We start from the raw sequence: 12,877 nt of genomic DNA on the forward strand, positions 1-12,877 counted from the left end.
TCAGAATCATTCACGTGCTCATTTTTATGTTGATTTTGATGATTCAACAAAATCAAAATGGAAAATTGTCAAAAATGTGGATCACAACAATTCTGTGAAGAAGATGGTTTTCATTATTGTGAATATTGTCAAACACAAAGTCAAGGTTTCGCAAAAGAAGTTGCAACTGAAGAATTTGTTTATGAATTACGTACGAAAGAAATACGTATCAAAAACAATAACAACAACAATGGAAAACGAAAACGAAAAGAACAATCCGATATCAACCGTCGTGGTATTCGTTCATCATGGACAACATTTGAAGCATTCAATAAAATTTATATTGAATTTATTAGGGATTTTTTCCGAATTATAGACATAAATGGTTTGTCATTTCCATTGGAAATGAAACATCGTTTCATTTCTATTGCAATGCAATTATGGTTTAAATATTTACGTGAAAGTGAAATAGCATTCACCGTTGATGAACATCATCATGAATCAAAGATTCGTTTACATCCATTCACAAGATATCGTGATAATTATCTTTTAGCCAATAATAATCCATCATCATCATCATCATCAATGGATGCGGATGATGAAGAAATTATTATACCATATATAAATTTACAAGCAAGAAATAAAAACAAATATACATCCAACCAATCAAGCTATGGTAATCAATATCGTTATATGAAAAATGAAAAAAGTCAAACTTATGAAAATTATCGATATTTTGATGATATGGATCCAGAAAACTGTGGCGATCCACGGCAACGTATGCAAGCGAATAGATCGGTTAATTCTTCTCGTATTCGTACAAAAAAAATTAATGAATTACTGTTAACGAATGGAATATCATCGACAAAATTTGTCTCAAATTCTTCAGATACATTTGTTAATTTTATCAATAATCAATTATCATCATCCAATAATTCTTTTCAAAATCAAGATCATCATCATCATCGAATATCGATCAAAGATGAACCATCAAATGATGATGATGATAAACAATTCGCAATGGATGAAGAACAATTCAAGAATATGAAAAAAGAAACAATGTCAAATAAATCCAAATATATGGATCAACATATAACATTTGATTACTGTAAATTGGTGAAAAATAAACATCAATCACCATTAGCGAATGATTTCATCAACAAGCAAAAAATTCTAGTCTTTCTTTATATTGTTATACGATTGTTCAATTTCAATATCTATCTATCCGATCTGATTCGTTGGTGTACAAATGGTTCAATACGTTATATGAATTTATTTGAAAATTTCCTAAATGAAAATGAAACAATTATGTGGATGGATAAAAATCATTTTATAAGATATCAATATCCTGATTATAAAATTATCCTGATTACATTGCGCAATATGATCATACATTGTAACATTGATTTGGCCACCATTCCATTGCCGAATATTTATTCACTGATTCGTCGTTATATTTATGATCTTAATCTACCAGATGGCCTAATGTTATTGATACGTTATCGATATGGAAATTTTATTGAATATTACGTTCATACATCATTTATACATGCAAATAGCAAGAAAAGTAATTTACCTTATTATGAAATGGTTGCCATTGTTCCAATCATATTGATATTACGTGATTTATTCAATTTAAACACAACAAATGATGAATTATCATATTATCAATTTCGTTATTCAAAATTTGCCAATAGATTATTCGTTTGGAATGAATGGCTATATTATTCACGTATACGTTTTAATCTGATCAAAGCATTTAGGCTGAATATGAGATTAAAAAATTTGGACGTTCTCAATCTGAATGAAACACTTTTTCAATCATATCGTATGTGGGAATTTTTTCGTGATATAAAAATTGCCAGTAAACATCCACATGAACGAAATTGTTGTCAAACACGTTTTGAATTACAAGAATTGTTTGAAAAATTGAATTTTAGTAATGAAAATTTTGAATGGAAAACACGTATAAAACAACAACAACAACAATCGAAACCATCATTTTATCCATTGATTGATTTGACGAAAGAAATTCTTGACCAAATTAGCAATAATAATGATCTTCATAATGTTTTGAATCAAAATTTTCGTAATAAATTCATAACACCATATGTTTGTAATGATGATTATTTCAATTTTCATCGAAGACGGCCATTAAGATTTCATGATAACTATCGACCATTCTGTCCATATCAACGACAGAATGCACGAACATTATTATCAGATTCTATTCGATTTCTATTCGATATATCATCATTCATCACCTGTGTAGATGTTTATGGTTATATTTTTATGTTCAGTAAAGCCGAAAATTTCAGTCAACAAAACTAAATTGCTAAATAAATGTTTTTTTTGTTTTTATTCAATGAATAAAAAAGAATTACAGAATTCAGTAAACATATAAACTACAATTTTAATCAATCAAATTATTTTTTTGTATAATCATCAGAATAATCAAATATTTTTGGATAATTTCTTATCTCATCATCAGAATATTCATCAATTGATTTATGAACTGGACGTAATTGTCGTATATGATCGGTTATATTCTTCATAATGTGTTCGGGTACATTTTCATCTGGATAAATATGTAGATGTGCAATTAGATCATGTCGTTTTAAGCCAATATTACCACATGCTTTATAGATTGCTTTATACATTATAAGATTTGGATCTTTTTGATGTAATTCATATGCTTGGGTCCATTTTTTACCACCAGAATAATGTGAATGATGAAAATAATAACGATAACGCCATTCATCGAATGGCATTGAACAATGTTTAGCATTCATGACGACAACATGATCACCAACATCTTGTTCGGTATCATAAATTGGTTTATGACGTCCATGTAAATATCGTGCTATCATCTGTGCAGCATCGAATACATCCTGTTGTTTTGCATCAAATAACCACCATTGACGGGCGAATACCATCCATTGTTGTACACGTTGATATGGGCTTAAATTGCTCATATTTTTTTCCGAATTTTTAATTTCGACAAAATTCAAATCATCTTCATAAAAACATGTGGACAACATACATTTGCCTATTTACACTCAGTAGAGTTCATTCTGGTTTCAATAGCATTCTCGTCATGTGTGTGTGTGTTTTCAGCTGAAAAAAATCATTTGTTTCGAATGTTTTTACCATAACAATTATTACCGATGGCTAAAGGTGGAAAATCCAAGTAAGTATCGATATTTTACATTAAGAAAAAATATTCAGTTATTGAATTGAATTTGTTTTTTTTTTTGCAAACACCAAGATTTGTAATGGTTCTGTTGGAGAGCCTGATTTCGGGCCATAAAGTTGTGGCCATTCGTCCACGAATCAAAGAAGAAATTCAAATGTTACGTTATGATCCATATGGTATGTGTGTATGATTTTTTTAAATTCCAAGTAAAAAATTATTCTCATGAAGTAACCTAATTTTCCATTTTTTGTTGCTGCTGTTGTTGTTCTCCCAAATAGTCGAACGTCATGTTGTCTATAAGGAAATCAAAAAAATCAAAGGAGCTGCTCATTAATCAAATTCATCGTGGCGATTTTTTTTGAGCATTTTATTTTTCTTCATTTCCATTATTGTAGTTTTGTCAATTTGTTGTTGTATAAAATGAAAAAATTGAAATAAAATTTGATGATTGAAAAGAAAAAAATTTTTCTTTGAACAAAAAATTATTTTCTAAACATTACGATAGATGTCACTAGTTATCAAATCAGCTGAATGATTTTTAATTATTCGATTTTTTTTTTGTTTTTGTTCAAATTATCATCATCATCATCACTTATTTTTGATTTCTCGGTTTTGTCAATCTTTTCTTGTAGATATTTTTCATTTTTTATTTATCATTTATCCATCACCGTACAATTATTTGTCTGTTTGTGTTGTGTGTGTGTGTGCATTTACGCAATGAATAACGACAACAGCGACGATGTTAATATTGTGATCAAACATAATGATGATGATGAACAATCATCATCAACAATGGCAACAATGTTAACAAATGAATTTGATCAAATAAAAATATCCAATACGTCAATGATGAAATTATATGAAAATCCAAATAATCTCCATAATGATAATGATGATGATCAACTACCAGAATCAAATTCATCATCGTCGTCATCACAATCATCATCAATTGAATATATTTGTTATAAAAATGAAACACAAATGCCCGATATAATGCGTTTAATACAAAAAGATTTATCTGAACCATATTCAATTTATACATATCGTTATTTTATTCACAATTGGCCACAATTATGTTTTCTTGTAAATTTTTTTAAATTCGATTCGATTTGTTTTACAATTATTATGAAAATTTTTCATCTTTTTTTTCTCTATTGTTAATAATAGGCAATGGATCAGAATGTATGCATTGGAGCAATTGTTTGTAAACTTGATTATAAAAAAAGAAAAATTCTACGTGGTTATATAGCCATGTTGGCTGTGGATGAACGTTATCGTAAACGTAAAATTGGATCGAATCTTGTGCTGAAAGCAATCAATGTTATGATCGAATTGAATGCCGATGAAGTTGTACTTGAAACCGAGGTTACAAATCGTCCAGCATTGATGTTATATGAAAATCTAGGATTTATACGTGATAAACGTCTGTTTCGTTATTATTTAAATGGTGTGGATGCTTTACGTTTGAAATTATGGTTAAAATAAAATATAAAAAAATTATCGGAAATTCCGAGATATACAGCCAGCTGACCTTTGTCGGCTGGTTGTTGTTGTTGTTGCTGTTGTCACTCTCTTTCACCCCGTTTTCCTTTTGACATATGACATTTCCAATGATGATGAGTTGGTTTTACATTTCTCCCAAAAAAAAACACGATCCTAAAAACAATTAATTTGACACCGAAACTAAAGAAGAACATATGAACATAGTGTATATTGAATGTTTGTAAAAACATGAAACAATAATATATCGACTCACGCACGCGGTGTGGTCATAAGTCATCAATAAGTTCTATATACATCCATCATCGTCATCATCGTCATCATAAACCAAAGGAAAAAAATGTCATCTACGTGATGGTGTCAATGACAAACTTATGAAAATTTGGTGTGTATAAACCGAAAAGAAAATATGAAAATTTTTTTTTTTTACTTGATGGTTTGTTTTGTCGCCGGCTAGTCTCGAAGATGAAACATTATCTGTCTAGACATGTTTTTGTTGTCGGTTTTGGTGGTGGTGGTGGTCAAGTTTTTCATTTCATTTTTTTCAAAAATTAATAATTTCTTCTTCTTCCAATGATGATGATCATCATCATGGAGAAAAAAAAAACAGAAAAACTCTTTGTTTTAAAATAGTGGCGCCAAATATGAATTACGAATGAGTGAGCGAGTGAGTGAGTGTAAGCGGAATATCTGTCGAAAATTTGATATAACATAAAATTTCATTTGTCATTGTCTGTCATCATCATCATCATCTTGATATTATTGATAAATGAAATAAACTATAAAAAAATGGAAAAGATGAAAATTTCATTTTTTTTACTAATTTAAAATTTACATGTCATGTGTGTGTGTGTGATTCATAAACGAATTCAAAATCGAACATTTGTTGTTGTTGTCTTCCGATGATCACAATGATGTGATGGCTATATCTACATGACATGATCTCAATGTTGATGATGATGATGTGAAAACAATCGTTCTTTTTTTCTGATCGACCACTCGGTTGACATTTGATTCGAATCACGAAAAAAAAACTTGATTTTTTATGTTTAACCAAAAAAAAAAAAAAAAAAAAACAAGCCATCCATATTTCCATATTCTAATGACAAAATTGTCAATTGACATCTATGAATTTTGACATTCGATTATTCATCATCGTCATTGATTTGAAATTCAGCTATAACAAAACAAAAGTAAGGACATTTCATTTCATGAAAACAAATCTTCATACTATTCCGAAATCATTACAGAATCATAAAGATTGATGCCGACTTATTATTATTTTAATGAATCTCATGGAATTCATCATCATCAATGATTAGATCAAAAAAAGAATCATATGGAGAAATAGCCGACTTTTAATTATTTAGTCAAAGAAAAAATGGCGAACTATTCAATTCTCCATCATCATTTTCATTTCTAAATATTATTTATTCTCAAACGTCCAAGATGATGATATTATCATGGTGATGATATTGTATGTATATGGCGGTAAACGATAAAGAACTGGTGGGTTTTTTTTTCGTTACTGTTATAAACAAACATCTGGATCTCAGAGAATGAAAGCGGCGAAAAAATGGTTCGGTTTTTTTTTCGTTGCACAAGATTCTTTATCATCATTATAATAATAATGATGATGTCGACAACGAAATTTGTCTATATAACAGAAAATTTTTACCAAATCGTCATCATCATGGTTGTCCTCGTTTTTCGTCGGAACGAATTCGATCCAAACGAGAATGAGAGAGACAGAAAAACGATGTCCATGTGATGATAGAATATTGCCGCAACAATAATGATGATGAACTTGAAGACATTGTTGAATTGAAAATGGGTGTTGTCGTGTGAAAAAGCAAAAAAAAAATTTTGAAATTCTATTACGACAACAACAACAACAACTAAAACATCATCATCATCGTCATTTTTACATCAAATAATTAGTTTGCTAAGTATATAAGTTGCTACTATCTCAAGAAATGGAAAAAAACTTGTACATGTATGTACTGCTGCTGCTGTTATTTACTAATCACTATCCAACAACAAACAACAAACAACAACGAAAAGAAAAAAATTCGCTTAATTATTTGAATGAATGAATGAATGGATGGCTTTGGCTGGTTTGGTTTGTGCGAACCCGAACAAACAACAAACAAACAAACAAACAAACAAAAAGAATGAAAATGAAAAGATTCGACATTTGATGATGATGAAAGATGTTCCCATTGTATGTTTTGTTGTACCGTTTTTATGCAGACAACAACAAGACAATTCTTTCAGTTTTTTTTTATTCTTGCGGCAATTCCTTCTTCTTCTTCTATACTTCTATAGTTGACATTTTTTGTTTTTGAATACGATATTGTATAACGGCTATACAATCATGGTCGTCGTCATCATCATCATCATCATCATCAAGAAGGTAAGTGTCTTTTACATCTTTGTGTTGTGTGAATTTTTTTTTCTTTGATAATGGTGTTTGGTGGTGATGATAAAATGACTTGTCATCGGCACTTATTGCTTCGTTGAACATTTCAAAAAAAAAAAAGAATCTTCATCATCATCACACAGACAGACATTGTTTGTTGTTCATCATCATTGGCAAAGAATTGTAATAATTCTTAAAGTTTTGTTGTTATTTTTATAATAATTCAAAACTAAAAAAAAAAAAATTATTATTAACCACAAACAAACCATAAACATCATAATATAATATATTTATAGCCACCTTTTCCCCTTACTTATATTTCATTTTTTTTCTTTCTTCTCACTTAACAGATTCTAAGATTTTTTTTCTTTTTCTCGTTGCTCTTAATTATCATGAATTTTTTCTAATTTATGAATCAAGTAATAGAGGTGCTGCTTTTCAAGCAGAAGCAAAAAGAAAAAAAAGAGGCCACTATAAATGATTTACTTTTGTTTTCCATTGGATTTGGGCCTCAATAGAATTGTTGTTGTGATTTGTAATTTGGTCAGGGAAAAACAACAAAAAAAACCAAACGATCATCGGTGTCATTTGGTTTTTGTTTTTGTTTTTCCTGACCAAATTCAAATGTTCAATGTTCAACCAGCGACTTGTATTTGAATATCATCAACAAATGACTGATGTTGTGACATTCTGAATTTAGTGGTTGGTTTTTGTTTTAGAGAGAGAAAGAGAGAGAGAGAGAGTGTGAAATAAATTTCACCATTGTCCACACATGAATCTGAATGAATCGTTCATTGTGTGTGTGTGAGTATGTTTTACTTATGGTCAGTGTTGGATTACAATTTTTTCGATGTTTAGTTTGTTCAATTTTTTCTTCTTTTTTTTGACATTTAGATTATCAAATTGTTAATGTTATTGGCAATATGTATGAGTGTGTGTGTAAAAGCCATTTCGGTTGATAGATTGGTTTTTTTTTTTTTTTTTGCTTTTTAGTATACTCGATGTATATTTGGTTTATGTGTGTGTGTGTGTGTGTGGTAAATGTTCATTTTGGAAAAAAAACGACAATTTCAAAATCCATTTTGTTCTGTTTAATGCATGCTTGTGCCTCAACATGCACACACAAAAAAAAACTTGATCATTAGTGATGACTACACAAAGGAAAATCATCATCATCATTTATTTGAAAATACAGAAAAAAAAAATTCAATCGACCATTGAAAATCTTTTAATGTGTGTGTGTGTGTGTGTCTGTTTTGATTATACCCAAAAAAATTTTTTTTTTTATTTGAAATTCATATTTGTTTTGTTGTTAGTGAAAGATGATTATAACGCATCACCAATATATTATAGTTATTATTTAGTCTCACTTTACATATAAATGTCAGAAGTAGAAATTTGTTTTGTTTTGTTTTTTATTTTTTCATTGAATTCAGCAAAAAAAAAAAAACAATTATTCAATTAATGGATGATTTTTTTTCGGTGTTTTGTGGCTGGCCCACACACACACAGACACACACAAACAGACAAAAGTTACCGATGTATGATGAACAAAGTTCATTTCAAAACCATGGTTCAAAGACCAAATTGAAGTGATTTTTTTTTGAATTGAATTGAATTGAATTTTGGTTTGTTTTTATCCAAAAATTTTTTTTTCATCATTCAGGTAAATTTTTGTTTGGTTTATTTCAATCGACCATGGTATATGAACATGATCAAATTTTTTTGTTTTGTCTGTTGGCATTTTCATTCATTCGATTTGGTGATTTAATGATGATGATGATGATGATGATTTTTCTGGCTGATAAAATTATTTTTTCATTTGTTGTTCATTGTTTTTTTTTCTTGTTTTAAAAATTTTCTTTTTTTTTATAAATTTGAAAATGTCATCATTTTTTTTTCTTACTATTCAATTTACAAATTATAAATATAAATATATATATATTTAGCTCCATCAGCAATGAAAATTTTTTTATTCAAAATTGCCACTTTATAATATACACATAATACAACCAAGCTCCGCCTACATTTGTTACAAACTCCACCTTTTACCAAAGTTACTGTACATTTATTTGAATTTTATTTTTAACCAATAGGAAAGCTACTAATAGGCACTTTTTTTAAATATTATATAGTTTTGTTTCGAGAATTTTTTTTTTTTTTTGAAAAAAAGTACAGAAATGTATCATTTCGATATGGATGTTATAATGATGATCATGATGATGATGATCATATAGATAGATGGATGGATGGATGATGATGATTATGATTATGTGGTGGCTTCATTTCAATTCGTTTTGCATGATTGTTGTTGTTGTTGTTGTTTATTTAAAGCCTGAAAAAAATATATATTGGATTGAAAGATTAATTCAGCCATAAGACAGATTATTATTGAATCTTCTGGTTCATATGCATACAGTGTGTGTGTGTGTGTATGTATGTATGCAGAATATGAATAACGAACGAACAAACGAATGGTTCGTTGCAAATCTTGTTGATTTTTTGTTTGTTTGTTTGTTTTAGTTTGAAAAAAACAAAAAAAAAAATTTGTTCATGGTGTGATTTGTTCCTTTTTTTCTGGTTTGATTTGAATAAATCCGAATAATTTACTCCAACAACATCATCATCATTATCCGTATAAACCATCTGAGGATGGAGTGATTTTTTTTCCTTGTTGCAGCTTCTTCTTTGTTATTTTTTTTTATAGATTAAGATTGAAAAACTTTGTTACTTTTATCATTTTGATGACATATATTTGTTTGTAATAACGTGAAATTTTTTTTTGTGAATTAAAATTGTTCTTCATCATCATCATTGTTTTTTTTTTAAAAATGGCCGCCAATCATTTTCATACATTAGGTTGTTGTTATTGTTCATGATGATTAATAATATCAAATAATCTCATTTTGAATGTTTGTTTTTTTTCTTTTTTTTTCTTAAAAATTCAGTTGGCACTTCCGCTCAAATAAAGATTGAACATGATTTATATTTTGGTAAGTGGTGGATGATGATACTAAATGAATGAATGAATGAATGAATGAATGGACAGCTTGAGCAAATGGTTTAACAAGAAATCCATCCATGTTTGTCAAATGTGTGTCGGATGTTTGTGTGTGTTTTTCAGTTGAAAACTAGCTAAATTTTGTTTATAGCAGATTTTGTTGTTTGAAAAGACAAAATTGATTACCATTTTTTTTGTGTTTTTTCATTGGAAAAAAAATGATATGGATGATGCTAAGAGTTTGTGATATATTTTTTTTCTTCTTCTTCTTTGATGATAAAACACAGAATCACAAGGTTTTGGTGAAGTAAATCAATTGGGAGGTGTATTTGTCAATGGACGACCATTGCCGAATTCGATTCGTTTGAAAATTGTTGAATTATCACGTATGGGTGTAAGGCCATGTGATATAAGCAGACAATTACGTGTATCACATGGTTGTGTGTCGAAAATATTATCACGTTTCCATGAAACTGGTTCCATATTACCCGGTACAATTGGTGGTAGTAAACCACGTGTTACAACACCAAAAGTAAGTTTTTTTTATGATGTGAAGTTCTTTAATCAATTTCAATACGAAAATCATAAAAAAACAAAACAATTCAGGTCGTTTCCTATATAAAAGAATTGAAAAATAAAGAACCAGGAATATTTGCTTGGGAAATTCGTGATAAATTACTGCATGATGGTATTTGCGATAAATTTAATGTTCCATCCGTCAGTAGTATTAGGTATGTGTCTTGTAAATTTTGTTTTTCCATTTTTTTTGTGGACAATATCCATTCCATTCCACTGTTTATAATTCAATCAATTAGCCGAATTTTAAGAAATAAAATGAATGGAAATTCAAATCCACAATCAATCATCGTCAATGATGATTTAACAAATGGACATCAATCATTGTCGTCATCATCATCGAATACTGCCATTGATCATCATCAATCAAATCAATCGATTATTTCAAATTTACAAATTCCAATATCATTATCGGATACAAATCAACAACAACAACAACAATCACCACAGCAACATTCACAATTTAATGTGAATGGTTGCACTACAACCAATAATCATTTGGAAAGTAAAGAAAATGTTCGCAATGTTATGAATGCTATTTATCATCATCATCATCATCCTCATCATTCACCATTATATAATGCTTATCATCATCATAATTCTTCTTGTACACAAACAATACCTACATCGATTACAATGACGCCTACCACAACAGCAACACATCATCATCAGAATCATCTTTTATCACCATCGTCATCCAATTTGAATAACACTACAGCAGCAGTAGCAGCAGCACAGGCAATGATTCATCATCATCATTCGAATCCAATGTCAACGACAAATATACCCGTTGGTAAATTTTTTCTTTGGATTTTTTTTTAATTTGAAATTCATTTTTTTTTCATTAGTTGCTATTAAATCAACAGGTTGGCCATCATCACATTCGGTAAATGATTTGTTATCATCTGCATCCTCCTCATCATCATCATCATCATCGTCTTCGTCATCATCATCATCATCACCAATGATAAATGGTTCATCTGGTACGATGATGCTAAATTCTGGTATAACAACAACAACAACAACTGATACAATTACAGCATCAACAACAACAAATGAAACAACGATGGCAGCTGCTGTTGCTGCAGCACAAAATCATTATATGCAAAATTATTATGTTCATGCTATGATTCAACAACAGCAACAACAACAACAACAACAACAACGTCAACATCAACAGCAACAACACCATTATCATCATGCAAATTCATCAATTACAGCAGCAGCTGTAGTAGCAGCGGCAGCATTTGAACCAATTATAAACGTTCCATCATCACATCATCATCATTTGGATGTAGCACATCGATTTTTATAATTTTATTTTATTACAATTCAATTTTTACATATAAAACATGATGTAAATCAATGGCATTATTTTAAAAATGATAATAAATTTCAGTGTAAAGTTTTCCAAAAAAATGAATGATTAGCCATTTGCCAAATTCAATGATAATCACCACGTATTCGTCTGGCAAGATTAATATCTCTTGGCATGATTGTAACCCGTCTAGCATGTATAGCACATCTAGGAAAAAAAATTGAATTTAATTTTTGATGAATAAAATTCATTTTCATTTGGTAAAAATCATTACTTACAAATTGGCATCTTCAAACATGCGAACAAGATAACTTTCGGCAGCCTCTTGCAGTGCTTCCAATGCTGCTGGCTGAAATCTCAACGAATTTTTCATGCTTTGAGCTATTTCCCGAATTAATCTTTGAAATGAAATTCGTGGAATTAGATTATGGGATGAATTTTGATATCTTCGTATTTCACGTAAAGCAACTGTACCAGGACGATATCGTCGTTTTTGAGTTGGCGATTTGGTAGAATGCTATTTAAAAAAAAAAATTCAGTGATTTTATTTTCAACAATAAATAATTGATGATAGAAAAAATTTGATCCGTTTCATCTACCTGTAAACTTGATCGTAATATTCGTGATTTACCCGGTGTTGTTGGCTCCGAAATTCGTCTAGAATTTTGTGAATGTCGTGCCATTTTCGATGAATAAAAAATTCAATAAAACTTTCCTAAAAAAGAAATCTACATAAAATTTATGTTTTTTATTCGAAAAAAAACACTATAACAATTACTCATTTACATATTAAATTTGTAAAAAAAAAATGTAAACAAATAACGGTTATGAGAATTCCATGCTCGAATTTCATTAAAAGAAAAAAAAGTTGTTCATAAACAATGT

General features: G+C 29.3%; 6 protein-coding genes and 1 long non-coding RNA gene across 9 annotated transcripts; 4 read left to right on the forward strand and 3 right to left on the reverse strand.

Annotated features, from left to right (window-relative positions):
• The first annotated feature begins 57 nt into the window (after positions 1 to 57).
• LOC124494704 (uncharacterized) lies at positions 58 to 2,384 on the forward strand. Its single transcript, XM_047057964.2, has one exon. The coding sequence runs from the start codon at positions 58 to 60 to the stop codon at positions 2,308 to 2,310; it is 2,253 nt and encodes a 750-aa protein (XP_046913920.1). The 3' UTR covers positions 2,311 to 2,384.
• Positions 71 to 3,020, reverse strand: mRpL13 (mitochondrial ribosomal protein L13). Its single transcript, XM_075735748.1, has one exon. It carries the CDS (start codon positions 3,018 to 3,020, stop codon positions 2,406 to 2,408), a length of 615 nt encoding a protein of 204 aa, XP_075591863.1. The 3' UTR covers positions 71 to 2,405.
• Positions 3,021 to 3,063: 43 nt separating this feature from the next.
• Positions 3,064 to 3,615, forward strand: mRpL33 (mitochondrial ribosomal protein L33). Its single transcript, XM_075735749.1, has 3 exons — positions 3,064 to 3,169; positions 3,248 to 3,351; positions 3,454 to 3,615. The coding sequence occupies exons 1-3, from the start codon at positions 3,147 to 3,149 to the stop codon at positions 3,507 to 3,509; spliced, it is 183 nt and encodes a 60-aa protein (XP_075591864.1). The 5' UTR covers positions 3,064 to 3,146; the 3' UTR covers positions 3,510 to 3,615.
• Positions 3,616 to 3,717: 102 nt separating this feature from the next.
• On the forward strand, positions 3,718 to 4,688 carry LOC124494915 (N-alpha-acetyltransferase 30). Its single transcript, XM_047058202.2, has 2 exons — positions 3,718 to 4,258; positions 4,343 to 4,688. The coding sequence occupies exons 1-2, from the start codon at positions 3,893 to 3,895 to the stop codon at positions 4,658 to 4,660; spliced, it is 684 nt and encodes a 227-aa protein (XP_046914158.2). The 5' UTR covers positions 3,718 to 3,892; the 3' UTR covers positions 4,661 to 4,688.
• Positions 4,421 to 5,745, reverse strand: LOC142598214 (uncharacterized). The gene is made up of 3 exons (XR_012832514.1): positions 4,932 to 5,745; positions 4,707 to 4,858; positions 4,421 to 4,631 (listed from the first exon to the last, which is right to left on the reverse strand). It is a non-coding gene; the product is annotated as an uncharacterized LOC142598214 (long non-coding RNA).
• On the forward strand, positions 5,739 to 12,000 carry LOC124499568 (uncharacterized). Of its 3 annotated transcripts, XM_075735745.1 has the most exons (7): positions 5,739 to 5,868; positions 5,926 to 6,899; positions 7,004 to 7,091; positions 10,386 to 10,630; positions 10,705 to 10,829; positions 10,914 to 11,467; positions 11,523 to 12,000. In XM_075735745.1, exons 4-7 carry the CDS (start codon positions 10,487 to 10,489, stop codon positions 11,987 to 11,989), a joined length of 1,290 nt encoding a protein of 429 aa, XP_075591860.1. In that variant the 5' UTR covers positions 5,739 to 5,868; positions 5,926 to 6,899; positions 7,004 to 7,091; positions 10,386 to 10,486; the 3' UTR covers positions 11,990 to 12,000. The 3 variants fall into 3 exon arrangements, with proteins under 3 accessions (XP_075591860.1, XP_075591859.1, XP_075591858.1); XM_075735744.1 differs by having other exon boundaries at positions 5,926 to 7,091; XM_075735743.1 differs by lacking the exons at positions 5,739 to 5,868; positions 5,926 to 6,899; positions 7,004 to 7,091 and adding exons at positions 9,394 to 9,956; positions 10,046 to 10,090.
• On the reverse strand, positions 11,977 to 12,825 carry LOC124494944 (histone H3.3). Its single transcript, XM_047058235.2, has 3 exons — positions 12,592 to 12,825; positions 12,271 to 12,509; positions 11,977 to 12,199 (listed from the first exon to the last, which is right to left on the reverse strand). The coding sequence occupies exons 1-3, from the start codon at positions 12,673 to 12,675 to the stop codon at positions 12,118 to 12,120; spliced, it is 405 nt and encodes a 134-aa protein (XP_046914191.1). The 5' UTR covers positions 12,676 to 12,825; the 3' UTR covers positions 11,977 to 12,117.
• Positions 12,826 to 12,877: the final 52 nt, after the last annotated feature.

The sequence above is a fragment of the Dermatophagoides farinae genome, chromosome 2 (genome assembly GCF_024713945.1).
Source record: "Dermatophagoides farinae isolate YC_2012a chromosome 2, ASM2471394v1, whole genome shotgun sequence".
In the NCBI taxonomy this organism is placed as follows: domain Eukaryota; kingdom Metazoa; phylum Arthropoda; class Arachnida; order Sarcoptiformes; family Pyroglyphidae; genus Dermatophagoides; species Dermatophagoides farinae.

Bases quoted from the DNA above. Each gene is read 5' to 3' on its own strand.
- LOC124494704 (XM_047057964.2), top strand. From the start codon at position 58: ATGGAAAATTGTCAAAAATGTGGATCACAACAATTCTGTGAAGAAGAT.
- mRpL13 (XM_075735748.1), bottom strand. From the start codon at position 3,020: ATGTTGTCCACATGTTTTTATGAAGATGATTTGAATTTTGTCGAAATT.
- mRpL33 (XM_075735749.1), top strand. From the start codon at position 3,147: ATGGCTAAAGGTGGAAAATCCAA. The intron at 3,170-3,247 runs GTAAGTATCGAT...GCAAACACCAAG, and splicing joins GCTAAAGGTGGAAAATCCAA to ATTTGTAATGGTTCTGTTGG. The intron at 3,352-3,453 runs GTATGTGTGTAT...TCTCCCAAATAG, and splicing joins GTTACGTTATGATCCATATG to TCGAACGTCATGTTGTCTAT.
- LOC124494915 (XM_047058202.2), top strand. From the start codon at position 3,893: ATGAATAACGACAACAGCGACGATGTTAATATTGTGATCAAACATAAT. The intron at 4,259-4,342 runs GTAAATTTTTTT...TGTTAATAATAG, and splicing joins GGCCACAATTATGTTTTCTT to GCAATGGATCAGAATGTATG.
- LOC124499568 (XM_075735743.1), top strand. From the start codon at position 9,929: ATGGCCGCCAATCATTTTCATACATTAG. The intron at 10,631-10,704 runs GTAAGTTTTTTT...AAAACAATTCAG, and splicing joins CACGTGTTACAACACCAAAA to GTCGTTTCCTATATAAAAGA. The intron at 10,830-10,913 runs GTATGTGTCTTG...TCAATCAATTAG, and splicing joins CCATCCGTCAGTAGTATTAG to CCGAATTTTAAGAAATAAAA.
- LOC124494944 (XM_047058235.2), bottom strand. From the start codon at position 12,675: ATGGCACGACATTCACAAAATTCTAGACGAATTTCGGAGCCAACAACA. The intron at 12,510-12,591 runs GTAGATGAAACG...TTTTTTAAATAG, and splicing joins TATTACGATCAAGTTTACAG to CATTCTACCAAATCGCCAAC. The intron at 12,200-12,270 runs GTAAGTAATGAT...TTTTTTTCCTAG, and splicing joins ATGTTTGAAGATGCCAATTT to ATGTGCTATACATGCTAGAC.